Source organism: Pan paniscus, chromosome 16, assembly GCF_029289425.2.
Source record: "Pan paniscus chromosome 16, NHGRI_mPanPan1-v2.0_pri, whole genome shotgun sequence".
NCBI classification, from domain to species: Eukaryota; Metazoa; Chordata; class Mammalia; order Primates; family Hominidae; genus Pan; species Pan paniscus.
The window spans coordinates 90,624,297-90,638,137 of record NC_073265.2 but is presented as its reverse complement, the minus strand read 5'-3'; the positions used below and the strand labels follow the sequence as shown (position 1 = coordinate 90,638,137).

The 13,841-nt window shown below is 41.7% G+C and overlaps 1 protein-coding gene across 6 annotated transcripts in view; it reads right to left on the bottom strand.

The window, feature by feature from the left end:
• Positions 1 to 13,841, bottom strand: part of LRRK1 (leucine rich repeat kinase 1) — a 151,545-nt gene that overhangs the window by 21,842 nt on the left and 115,862 nt on the right. For all 6 annotated transcript variants that reach the window (XM_034939514.3, XM_055098802.2, XM_055098803.2 and 3 more), the window contains one exon: positions 2,172 to 2,343. In XM_034939514.3, the coding sequence (XP_034795405.2) occupies positions 2,172 to 2,343 (172 nt within the window). The remainder of the gene's footprint in view (positions 1 to 2,171; positions 2,344 to 13,841) is intronic.

Below are 13,841 nucleotides of genomic sequence, written 5' to 3'. Positions count from 1 at the left end.
TGACGGGGTCTCCAGGGAATTCCGGAAACACAGTTTTTCCAAAGAATTGAAAAATAGGCTTTCCTTTAAAAATTTTTTCCCTTTCTGACTTTACAAGCAAAAATTCGTATTAGAAAATGTAGAAAATACAGAAAAATGTAAGAGGGAAAACAAAACACCAATTTAACACCAAGCAGAGAGATCATTCAGATTTTGGTATATATTATTCCAGGATTTTTTTTTTTCTATCTCCATATGTTTGTGAAAAACAGCTGAAGCCATATTGGATTTCTAATTTCGTATATGTTAAAAAACCTCACCTTTCCTATGCCATTAAAAACACACATAAAATTCATTTTTCTAAAGTTTAATATTCTATTAAGCATAGTAATTTCCTGAACCACTCTCTTCTGGAAGCGTAAGTTGGTGCCAATCTTTTGCTCCCTCAAAACCACCTTGAGTTACATGAGAAAGGCACAGAGCTTTCTCTGATTGAAAACGATGTCCTCAGTTTAGATGTTTACCAGTCGGATTATTGGTCGAAGGGTCTGAATGTTTTAAAGCTCTGGATGTATCCGGAGGAATCGCTTTTTGAACGACGAGACTGTCCTGTGCGCTGACTACCAGTGTGCGCGGGGCCACTTCGTGCCCCGGGCTGGGGATTACGGCTCAGCTTTTTGCTAATGTGATGGATGAAAACTGGCATCTCACTGCTGCTTGAATTTGCATGCCTTTGATGAGTGATGAGACTGCACTCTTTTCCCCCTCCTGTCACCCATCTGAATTTCAACAGGACTTCTTTCCTAACCTCGAGTGAGGGAAGCTGCTGCCCGGAAGGGCGCCCTGGCCTCCAGGCCCAGCTGGGCCCCACCCGTGAGCTCAGCCTCCCACGATGCTAGTGCTCCATGACCCTCCCCTGAGAAGACAGCGGCACACAGAGTTCAAAGGGAGGGCAAAGGAATGGGAACGTAGGAGCACCAGCGCCTGCGCCCACTCCTTCAATCAGTGCACCCTTCTGGCGCTATAAACCAATCTCCCTCCCCGCTAGCACAGGCTGCTACTGTCACGATGGACTTTAAGGCTTTTGCATTGATTTTTTCTTACCATTTCGGTAAAAATGGGAAGATCAAAGAACATTTTTATAGAGCTAAGAAGTTATAATTCAATAAGGGCTTTCTAATTAGGATGTAGCAACAATAAACTCATACGGAGTTTAATGTCAAGGATTTGACAGTCAGGGATTATGCCAGAGGTTCGCAAAACCAAAAGTGTGTCAGAATCCCCTGGAGGGTTGTGAAAACCAGTGCGGGGTTCCCCCTGGAGTTTCTCATGCAGTGGGTTTGAGGTGGGGCCTGAGAACGTGTGTTCCTCACACGTTCCCAGGTGAGGCTGATTTTGCTGGTATAGGAACCCCACTTTGAAAAACACCACTGTAGCAAATGTTGCTTCCATGTTCCTGCCTTGCATGAAATTAATGTTGCCTGACAGCGGGGACTCCTTCCTGCAACCCCAGGTAAACCCACAGAAGCTAACTCCTTGGGCGGGGGGGTCTCCCGTGTTACCAGAACCAACGTAAAGTTCTGCACAAGTGGTTCTCAAACTGGACTGCACAGGGGACTCGCCTGGGAGCCTTAAAAATACCAAAGAGGAATCACTTTTTCAAACGATGCCACACTCAAAGATCCTGATTTGATCGGTCTGGAGTGTGGTCTGCGTCTTTTAGAATTTCCTCCAGGCGAGTCTAGCGTGCAGCCAGGACGGCAAAACCGTGCTTCTAACGTCACGGTTCTCCAAGTGTGGTTGCTGGGCCAGCGGCATCACCTCGGGGAATGGATAGAAACGTGAATTCTTGGCCTCAGTCCACACCTACTGAATCAGAACCTCGGGTGGGGCCACCAAACTGTGTTCTAACAAACTCCAGGTGGTTTTGAGGTGGGCTAACACTGAGAACCACTGTTTATAAAGGGCGGGTTCTGTCTAAGGAGGGTGCTGCTTTGGAACTCCCAGGATGGCTTAAATGGGTTGGCCAGCAGCCCATGCCACACCTGCCCCCTGGCACTACATTGGTGGCATGGCTCTAGGAGAAGGGTCTCCAGGCAGGGCCCCCCAGCAAAGGGCATTCCCCTCCCCCAGTGGTACAACTGTAGGTGGCTCTCGGGCATCTGTCTATGCAGAAACCGCAGCCATAATACCTGCAGGTCCATCTCCGCCAGGCTGATCAGCATCCGTGCTATAAACCTTTGCCAGAAGCCAACGGGAACGAAGCTCATCTTAAATACCCTCTGAATGGTGTTGGCTGTGGGGTGCCGCATACCGTGGGTGTCCAGGCCAGGTTTAGATGGAAGGAGATGGGGCAGGAGGTAGCTGAAACACACCAAGGGGGACTGGTGAACAATGGGGCCCAAGCTCCACTGCAGGGCCCTGACCCCAGCAGATGGCCTGGTCTGGGGACAGGCTGTGCTGGAAGACCTCAGGCTGCTGGGTTCCTTCCTCCCAGGGCCTTTGGAATTCTGTTATTAGTAAGAGAAGCGTGGTTTATATGCTGAGAATAAATACTCCAAAGGAAAATGAAGACTGGTCCCATTACTATGAGTCTATCATGGCTTCTAAGAGACTAGAATAAGGCTAAGGGAAGACATGAAAACATCATGGTCCTAAAAATGTCAGACACAGCAAATGGGACTCGATTCTCTATAAATGGGGTTGCAGTTGTGGAAATCACTTAACATTAACTTTGATTGATGAAGGAAAAACAAACACAGCTGCAAGGTTTCAAGGACAATGCAGATATTAGGGTCAGAGTAACATTTTTGGCCTTTAAAGCTATTTATTATTCTTGGCCCGTTGACACGACACGATTGCCTTAAAAGTTAGAATAGGCCTGTTTTGTGCGGAAGAGGGATGTTTTACGAGAACACTCTCGGTCATCATAAAAATGCTGCATCATTGCGTCAGCAAGGGCTTCACGTCTTTTGTCATCTTAAAACAGCTGAAACCTGGGAGGTCCCTCCAAAGGGTGCCTGAAAACCAGCAAAGGCTGCATGCTGTGGGGCTGCGGGGGCAGGCACCAGACAGGCACAGGACGGCCCCTGGGTGTGCAGATGCTGCACTCCTTCCCAATAAAGGTTTTACCTTCAGCTCTCCTAATCTTAAATCTATTTCAGTCCAATAAATGTCCTTAGAACTTTCTGGAAAAGACTTCCTAAACTGTAAGAAAATTCAGTGACAGCCCACGGCCCGAGCATACAGGCGCAAGTCTCGGCTCTCACTTACACGCTCTGACACATGGGTATACAATGGGGAGAGAAAGGATCCCCTCTTGGCAGGGCTGGTGAAGGTAGACGGGGGCTGTGCAGATGGTACTTCCCCCTGGAAGTACCATACAGTTTTAAGCCTTTGTGCTTCTTTCAGGATGCTTGAGATGAAGTAGAAAAAGCAGAAAGAAACAGCAGGCACAGCCCAGGGCCTCCTGTATGGGGAACAAACACTGAGCAGATAGAGAAGCAAGGAATTTTCAGATGTAAAGAGTACTCTGTATGGTACTTCCAGGGGGTTCATGGCGATTTTCTGAGGGGCTGGAGGGGTTCACTGCAGGTGGGAAACCATGCTCTGAGAGGAGCCGCAAATGTGTCTGTTTGCACAGATCCAGGGATCCCAGCAGCCTTAGAAAGCTGATGATGCCAGGAGCGGGGACTTGCCTGGGGCACAAGGGAACCATTATGCCTGCACTGAGACGAAACGTGTCCCACTATTCCTGGATGTGTATAGAACCCGACACCATGGCTATGAGTACCTACCACGAAGAAACAGTAACAATAACTGGACTGTCAATACTGGATGTCTTGGGAGCTTAAGAGACACTGTTCTGAGTATTTTACATGTATTTGTCAGTGGCTGTTCCCATACAGGAGGCCCTGGGACATGCCTGCTACTGTTTCTTTCTGCTGGTCTGAATATTTTACGTGTATTATCTAATTTAATCCTCACAACAACTATCATACTTATGGTAATTATATTATACCCATTATGCAGACGAGAAAGAAGGTAGTTGGGATTCATACTTGCGCGTCCCAACTTCATATTCTAACCTGCTGTGCCATAAGCCTTGGTGAGGACCTGGCCGTGATCACGCTGATGGTCTTGTTCAGGCCAGCACACACACACACACACATTATAAATACATGTACGTTTTATACATATAAAGACTGACTTCATATAGATAACTGACTTTCTTTTACTGAGTACTCGTATCTCCTCACTTCTCTAACCTGCGATAAAACAATCTGAAAGTTGTCAGATCCGGCAACGTTGTAAACACACAGGCTGCCTTACTCTGAACGTTGTCATGGACCAAAGTTAAGGACACCGCTGGGCCATGTTATGAGGGGCTCTGGAATTTTGAATTCCTCTTTGGGGTTGTATTTTTTAAGGAACCCAGAGAGCTGGAGCAGCAAGAAAGACTTGAGGCCCCTCCCATACCTAGTGGGAGGTGGGTGGGGCCTCAGGCAAAGGTGGGGCCAGTGGCTGGTTCCCAGGTGGCCGGGTCTCTGGCCTCACTGTGCAGGATCCAGGCCTGCTCCCCAGAAGTCTCCAGGGGACACCCCTGTAGAGATCTGGAGCTGAGGACGCAGAGTGGCGACGTGTTCTCTGGGTGCTGCATGGCAACATTCTGTGGATTTGGATCCTGTGGATTTGGATCCTGGATACAGCTTCATTGCCAACATCAGCATCAAACCCAGGAAGCGGCTGATATGGAAACTAGTACTCAGAGGCCTGAGGACCAAGCTGGTTTAGGGCAGAGCATCATGGCAGGTCTCACCCCTCGTGTGCTCCCCCAGCCTGGCCCTCGTAGGGGTCCCACCCCGAGGGGAGGCGTTCAGTTCAGCTACTTCAGAAGATATATCCTGGCAATGGGTAGCACAGAGGAGAGTAGGAGGAAAGAAGAAGCCAACACTACACTTGGTTTTGATGAAAACCAAGCCTCAAAAGTGAGAATTTGAAGGAAGAAAAGTTAAGTAATAGCTCATAAAGAGTCTGCACAAATCCCCCGACAAGAGCACCCTGCTTGTAAGGCTAGGGGGCCTCACTGCCTCTCCCCTGCCTTCCATGGGCCAAATGCCAGGGCCAGAGCACATGCTGTGGGGAGGCAGAGAAGTGTGCTGCCCAGCGCTCAAGGGCCGACAGCATAACTGAGGGTCCGGGCAGGTGGGTAAGAGGTAACAAGTAGGGGAGTGTAAGGGCAGTAAAAGCCACAGGAGGATGGTGGCAGAGCTCTCGGAGGGGCAGAGTAGGCTTCTCAGAGGCCCCTGGGCTGCAGCAGAGCAGGTGGCTGGGCATCCTTGATCACAGGAGAGGAGGTGGCATGGGGTCAGAGGTCCTCAGCGAGGGGTCAGGGGTGACGAAGACTGAGGAGGACCCCAGTCTGCCCAGAAGACAATGGGGTGACCCCTTTAAAAGACTGACAGAAAAATGACCCAGAATTCTACATCGAAGAAAATTATCCATCAAAAAATTAGTGTTAATAAAGACATTTTCATATAAACAAAAGTCTTGCCTAAAAAAGAGAATTTGTTTCCATCAGACTTAGACTTTAAGAATTGCTACACGTAATTCTTCAGGATGAAAAGAGATTATACCAGATGGAAAGAAGTGAAGAGCACAAGAAACAGTCAACATTTTTCCCTTAATTTCTTAAAAGACTATTGATTGTTTAATTATTCAAAGCAAAAGTAATAACACTATATTATGGGGTTCATTACATACATTGTAGTCCTCCCTTATCTGCAGTTTTTTTTTCATGGTTTCAATTACTGGTCCACAAATATCAAGATATTTAGAAAGAGAGAGAGAGAGACCACATTTACATAACTTCTATGACAGTATGTCATAATTATACTGTTTTGTTGTTATTGTTGTTAATTTCTATGTGTTGTTAATCACTTACTGGGTTACAATTAAACTTCATCATAGGTATGTAGATAAAGGAAAAGGCATAGTATATGTAGGGCTCAATACTATCGCAGTTTTAGGCATCCACGGGGGTCTGGAAATCCACCAGCTGTGGATAAGGGGGACTACTGTATAGAAGAAACGTGGATGACAGCAAGAGTACAGAGGGTGCTGGGAGGAGTAATGTCCTGGTATCGTGCTAAGGTTTTTGCATTTAATTCAAGGTGGTAAAATATTAATTACAAGTAGATTGTGATAAGGTAAGGATGCATATTCTAATCCCAAGAGTAACCACAAAAACACAGTACCAGGAAGAATGGCCAAAAACCCAATAGAGAGCATGAAAATACTAAAATAAAATTTAACTCAAAAGAAGGCAGGAAAGAATGAACAAAATAACAAAAACAGATGGTATAAATACAAAATAAATAGAGAAATAGTAGGCTTAAACCCAACCATATAATTAATTATGATAAATGTAAATGAATCAAATATTCCTATTAAAAGGCAGAGATTATCAGATTGGATAATGTGCTGTCAGCAAGAGATTCATTTTTAATAGAGATCATAACCTGCTACTAGAAGAATAGGGAAAAAACCCAGGTAGAACTAAAAGAGCTGGTGTGGCTATTTCAACATCAGACAAAATAGACTTCAAGAAAAGGAGTATTACCAGTGATAAAGAGAAACATTGTATAATGAAAAAAGGGTCACTTCATTACACAGGCATGACACCAATGTGTGTATGTAACCAATAATGGCTTCAAAATATATAAAACAAAGCCTGTCAGAACTGGAGAGAGAGGTAGACCTATCATTAGATATTTTACCATCTCTCTCTTAGTAATTGATAGAATGAGTAGGAAAAAAATCAGTGAGAATACGGAAGATTTGAACACGTTGTTTACCACTCTGAGCTAATTAAGGTTTATAAGATACTGCAGCCACAACACAGAAAACTCGTTTCTTGTGTGCACTCCAGACTTTCACTGGGAAAGATCACACATTGGCACATAAAATAAGTCTCAATGAATTTCAAAATACAGAAATCTTAGAACATATTCTCTGACCAAAATAATATAAGATATATTAGAAAATCTTTCGAACTAAATGATAAAAACACAACATAGCAAAATTAGTTGTATTTGTCATATAAAGCAGTGCTTAGAAAGTTATGGCTTTAAATGCTTACATAGAAAATAGGAAAGGCTTAAAATAAATGACCTAAGCTTCTACCTTAAGAAGGAAGAACAAGAAGCACAAATTAAACCCAAAGTTAGCTGAAGGAAGACAATAATAAAGAGCAGTAATAGATGAAATAAAAGAGAAAAATAATAGAAGAAATCAGCAATGGCGACGGTTCGTTCTTTAAAACGATTCCAAAAATTTGATAAACACTTAGCAAGACTGATCAAGAAAGAATGAGAGAAAAGACATATTATTAATATCAGGAGAGAGAGGGTATCACTACACATTCCAGAGATATTTTAAATATCTTTATACTAATACATTCTGCACCATAGATGAAATGAAAAAATTTATTGAAAAAAAGTAACTTACCAAAACTGACACAAGAATAGAAACTTTTAATAACCCTATAGCTAATAAATAGATTGAATTTGTAATTAAAAATCCTCTTGTGAAGTAAACTCCAGGCTATAAATTCTATCAAACTGTTAAGGAAGGTCTAACACCAATCTTATACAAAATCTTGGAGAAAATAGAGAAGGAAAAAAATCTTTTCAATTCACTTTATGAAGACAGCCTATGTCTGATAACCCATAAAGACTTTTCATAAGAGTACCAACCAATATCCCTCATGAACATAGATTAAAACATTCTTATGCAAAATAGGAGCCACTGAAATCTGGCATTAGATAAAAAAGATAATAAATCATGAACACTTGGTATGAATCTTGGGAATACAAGGTTGGTTTAACATTTGAAAATCAATCAACATATTTAAAAGAAAAATAACTGAAGAAAAAAATTAACAGAGGCAGAACAAGCATTTTTGGGGGACAAAATTCAGTACCCATTTATGATAAAAGCTTTTAGCAAACTGGGAATAAAAGGGAACTTCCTCAATCTGATAAAGTTTCCATGGATAACAAAGCTCTGCAGAAAACATCACACTTGATGGTGAAAGACTGAATGCTTCCCCCCTGAGATCACACAGAATGACGCCTTCTCTCATCCCTTCTATTTAAACCTTCGCTAGAGATCCGAGCCAATGCAATCAGGCAAACAGAGCAAAAAAACATGTGAAGATTAGAATGAAAAAAGTAAAACTGTCTTTTTTTCAAAAAAGAAGCATACTTAGAAAATCCTGAAAAATCTACTGGAGCTAATAGGTGAATTTAGCAAGGTTTTTGGATATAAGGTAAATATTTAAAAATAAATTATATTTCTGTATACCAGCAACAAGAAATGGAAATCAAATTAGAAGATATGTCATTTACCCATATCGGAGAACATAAATTATGTAGACACAAATTTAACAAAAGATGCAGAAAATATGAATACTGAAAACAAACCACTGTGGAGAGAAACTTTTTAAAAACCAAAATAAATGAGAGATATACCATGTTCATATTGGAAGATTCAATATTTCTAAGATGTCAGCTTTCTTTGATCTATAGATTCAATGTAATCTCCATAAAAATCACAACAGTTTTTTAAGAATCAGACAAGCTGATTCTAAAATTTAGATGAAAATGCAAAGGATCTAGAATAATCCAAAATAATCTTGAAACAGAAGAACAAAATTGGAGGGTGTCATATGCTGAATAATGAGCCCCAAAATATCCAGGTCCTAAACCCTAGAACTGTGATTGTTACCTTACATGGAAATAGAGACTTTGTAGATGTGATTAAGTTATGGACTTTGAAATGGGGGAAAGATCCCACATTATCTGGGTGGACCTTAAGTGCAGCCACAAGTGTCCTTAAAAGATAGGGGGAAGAGAGAGATTTGCACAGAAGAAGGCAAGATGGCCACTGGCGCAGGGTGCCATGCTGCTGGGAGGGACGGCTTCAAGATGGCTGACTAGAGGCATTTCAGACTTGCCTCTGACACGGAGAAGAGGCAAAATAGTGAGTAGATAATCACACGTTGAGTAGATCATCCAAGAGGGAACACTGGAATTCAACAGAAAAGTGACAGGAAATACCTAAGGCAAGGAAGGAGAAGGAAGCAAGGCAGCCTGCTAGGCTGAGAGCTGAGGGAGACTCCCCAGTGTGGGGAAAGGTAAGTGAGAGATCCCCAGTGGTCGACATTCCCACTCTGGACTCCTGAAATCCAAGGCACAGGAGAGCCCCTCACCCTTTGTGGGCCCTGAAACTAACTGATGGGAGACTGTGCAATGGCACTGCTCGGAGGGTGCTCACTCTAGGTCTCACACTCCCTGAGACCTGAGCAGCCACACTAAGGAGGCAATTTATTTATATTTTAATTTTTAATTTCAATAGGGCTTTGGGGAGCAGGTGGTGTTTGGTTACATGACAAAGTTCTTCAGTGGTGATTTCTGAGATTTTGGCGCTCCCATCACCTGAGCAGTGTACATGGTACCTGATGTGTAGTTTTTTATCTCTCATCCCCTCCCACCCTTTCCCCTGAGTCCCCAAAATCCATTGTATTATTCTTATGCCTTTGCATTCTCATAGCTTAACTCCCAATTATAATTTGGAACATATGATGTTTAGTTTTCCATTCCTGAGTTACTTCACTTAGAATAATGGTCTCCAATTCATCCAGGTTGCTGCAGATGCCATTATTTTATTCCTTTATATGGCTGAGTAGTATTCTATGGTGTATATATACCACAATTTTTTAAATCCAATTATTGATTGATACACATTTGGGATGGTTCCATATTTTTGCAATTAGGAATTGTGCTGTTATAAACATGTGTGTGCAAGTATCTTTTTTGTATAATGACTTCTTTTCCTCTGGGTAGATAGCCAGTAGTGAGATTGCTGGATCAAATGGTAACCTACTTTTAGTTCTTTAAGAAATCTGCAAGGAGCCATTTTACAGCCCTGTCCCCAACAGACTGTGTACTGTCCCGGAGCCCAGTAGTGCTGGGGCTGAGGTGCAAGAGAAATGTGGGCTGCTACCCCTGGGGCTGAGGTGTGAGTGAGGCATAGGCTACCACCTTAAAGGCTAAGGTGTGAGTGGCACGTGTTCCCCACCCACCAGCCTAATCTGTTGCCACTGAAGGTGGCCCACCCTCCCCAGTGGCAGGGCAGCAGTGTGGCCACTGATGTCCCCAGCCTGAGCATTCCATTGCTGGCCTGGGGATCACTCCACTCCTGCCTACCATGGCTGGTACCTGTACACACCATTGAGGGGCCTGAATACAAGCCCACCTGGCCTGGCTTCATGTCCCCTGGCCCCTGTTGCAGAACACGTGGACTAGGGCTGAGGGACTGCCCAGCTCAGTCCACCATCAGTGGTACCTGAACACTTCTCCTGAGGGCCTAAGGTTGGGCCTACCGACTCTGCTGTTACCACTACAGCTGGTACCTACTTGCACATGTCACCCGTGGCCCTGTGCACAAGCCCAACCAGCCCATTGCAGCCACTGCCAATACCAGCATGCACTGCTCAGGACCTACAGGGTTTTCCTGCCACTTCCACTGCCATTACCCACACCATGCCAGCTGCCTAGGGACCCGAGAACCCACCCACCTACCTGGCCCACTGATGCCACTACCAACATCCAAGTAAGCTTCCTGGAAGCCCAAGAATAGGCCTGTCTGGACCCTCTAACACTGGTGCCAGTGTATACCACCCTGGGGTCCAAGGAGAGGCATGCCTGCTGCCACCACTAGGGCCCAAAGACTGGCCCACCTGGCATCCCTGTTCCCAGCAAAACTTCCCCACAAGCTCCACTAACAACTGCACCCTAAATTACTGAGGAAATCACAGATGCCACTGACATTGTTTATAGCCAAAGAAATCATACAGATTACACTACTGCATCTACGTAGAATGAAAGCCAAAGTGCCCTACTGAACCAACACCACAGATGCATCTTCAGGAGAAAGTTCTCCCCTGTGAAGGCAAATTCAAATACTGGAAGAAGTGACTGTTACACCAGATGCACAGATATCAGTGTAAGGACACAGGAAACATGAAAAAAGCAAGGACATATGATACTTCCAAAGGAAAACAATAATTCTCCAGCCATACAGCCTAATCAAGAACAAATTGATAAAATCCTGGAAAAATAATTAAAAATTCTGATACTAAAGGAACTCAGTGAGATAGCAGAAAATTCTGAAAAACAATACGAAGAAATCAGAACAACAATTCAGGATACAAATGATAAATTTACCAAAGAGATAGATATTAATATCATTTAAAAAAAACCAAATGGAAATTCTGGGACTGAAGAATTCATTGAGTGAAATATAAAATACATTCAAAAGCTTCAATAATAAGCTAGATCAAGCATAATCATAATCTCAGAACTTGAAGACAAGTCTTATAAAAAAACAGACAAAAATAAATAAAAATGAAGAAAATAATGAGTAAATATTTTCTCAATGAGTGATATATGGGATACCATAAAGCAACCAAGTATTTAAATTACTGGAGTCCCAGAAGGTGAAGAGAGAATGAAAGGGTTAGGAAAACCTATTTAACAAAATAAGAGATGAAAACTTCCTACGTCTAGCAAGGTATTTAGACATCCAGACACAGGAGGCTCTGAGATCCCCAAACAGAGATAATGCAAAAAGGTCTTCTCCATGGCACATTATAGTCAAGCTGTCTAAAGTCAAAGAGAGAATTCTAAATACAGCAATAGAAAAGAATCTAGTCACCTAAGAGACCCCATTAAACTAACAGCAGATTCCTCAGCAGAAACCTTACGTCACTAATAGACTGACCCTACAAGAACTGCTCAAGGGATCCTTAACCTGGAAGCAAAAAGAAAAATGACATTTAACATCATGAAAACACACAAAAGTATAAAAATCACTGGTAAAGCAAACACTCAAATGAGGAAGAGAAAGCACTCAAATGGTACCACCACAGAAAACCACCAAACCACAGTGATAAGCAGTAAGAGAGAAATATAGGAACAAAGAATATATAAAAACAACCAGAAAATAATTAACAATAGGACAGGAACAAAACCTCACATATTAATAATTACCTTGAATGTAAGTGGATTAAATTCTGCACTTAAAAGGTGTACACTGTTTGAATGGATTAAAAAAACACGATTCAATTATATGCTACCAGTAAGAAACTCACTTTATCTGTAAAGACACACAGACTGAAAGTAAAGCATTGCAAAAAGATATTCCATGCAAATAGTAGCCAAAAGCAAGCAGACATCGCTATACTTGTATCAGACAAAACAGACTTTAAGTCAAAAACAGTAAAAAGACAAAGAAGGTCATTATATAATGATAAAGGGATCAATCCAACAAGAGAATATAACAATATCAATATATATGCACCCAACATTGGAGCACCCAGATTCATAAAGCAAATATTACTAGATCTAAAGAGAGAGATATATTCTAATACTATAATAGTATGGCACTTAAACATACCACTCTCAGCATTAGACAGATCATCTAGACAGAAACTCATCAAAAAAACATTGGATTTAAATGACTTGAGACCGAAAGGACCTTACAGACATTTACAAACCAAACCCAAAATCAGCAGAAGGAAAGAAACCACATAATAAATAAGGGTCAGAGCAGAAATAAAATGGAATACAGACTTAAAAAACAATACAAAGGATCAATGAAATCAAAAGTTGATTCTTCAAAAAGATAAACAAAATTGATAAATCACTACCTAGAGTAACCAAGAAGAGAAAAGACCCAAATAACCAAAACTGGTAATGAAAAAGGAGACATTACAACTGATACCACCGAAATACAAAAGATCATCAGAGACTATTATGAAGAACTATATGTTAACAAACTGGAAAGCCTAGGAAAAAAAAACAGACAAATTCCCAGAAATATAAAACCTTACCCAAAGTTAATCAGGAATAAAAAGTAAACCTGAACAGATCAATAATGGATTCTAAAATTCATATGGAACCAAACAAGAGATTGAATAGCTAAAGCAATCCTGAGCAAAAAGAACAAAGCTGGAGGAAACACACTATCTGACTTCAAAATATACTACAAAGCTATAGTAACCAAAACAGCATGATATCAGTATAAAAATAGACACCTAGACTAATGGAACAAAACAGAGAACCCAGAAATAAATCCACATATTTACAGTCAACTGATTCTCAACAAAGGTGCCAAGAACATACAGTGGAGAAAATATACCCTCTTCAATAAATGGTGCTGGGAAAATTGGATATCCATATGGAGAAGAATGGAACTAGACCCCCTATCTCTCACCACATACAAAAATCAACTCAAAATGGATTAAAGCCTTAAATTTAAGACCCCAAACTATAAACTACTAGAAGAAAACAGGGAAAGCACTTCAGGACATTGGTCTAGGCAAAGGTTTTATAGCTAAGACCTCGAAAACACAAACAACTAAAACAAAAATAGACAAATAGTACTGTATTAAACTAAATGGCTTCTTCACTGCATAGGAAACAATTAGCAGAGTGAAGAGACCTGTTGAATGAGAGAAAATATTTGCAAAGTATTCATCCAACAAGGAACTAATATCCAAAATTTACAAGAAATTCAAACAACTCAATAAAACTCAAATAATCTCAAAAGAAGGCAAAGGACATGAATAGACGTTTTTCAAAAGAAGACATATGAATGGCCAATAGGTACATGAAAAATGCTCAACACCATGAATCATCAGGGAAATGCAAATCAAAACCACAATGAGATATCATATAACCCCAGTTGAACAGCTACTATCAGAAAACCAAAAAATAACAGATGCTGGTGAGGAT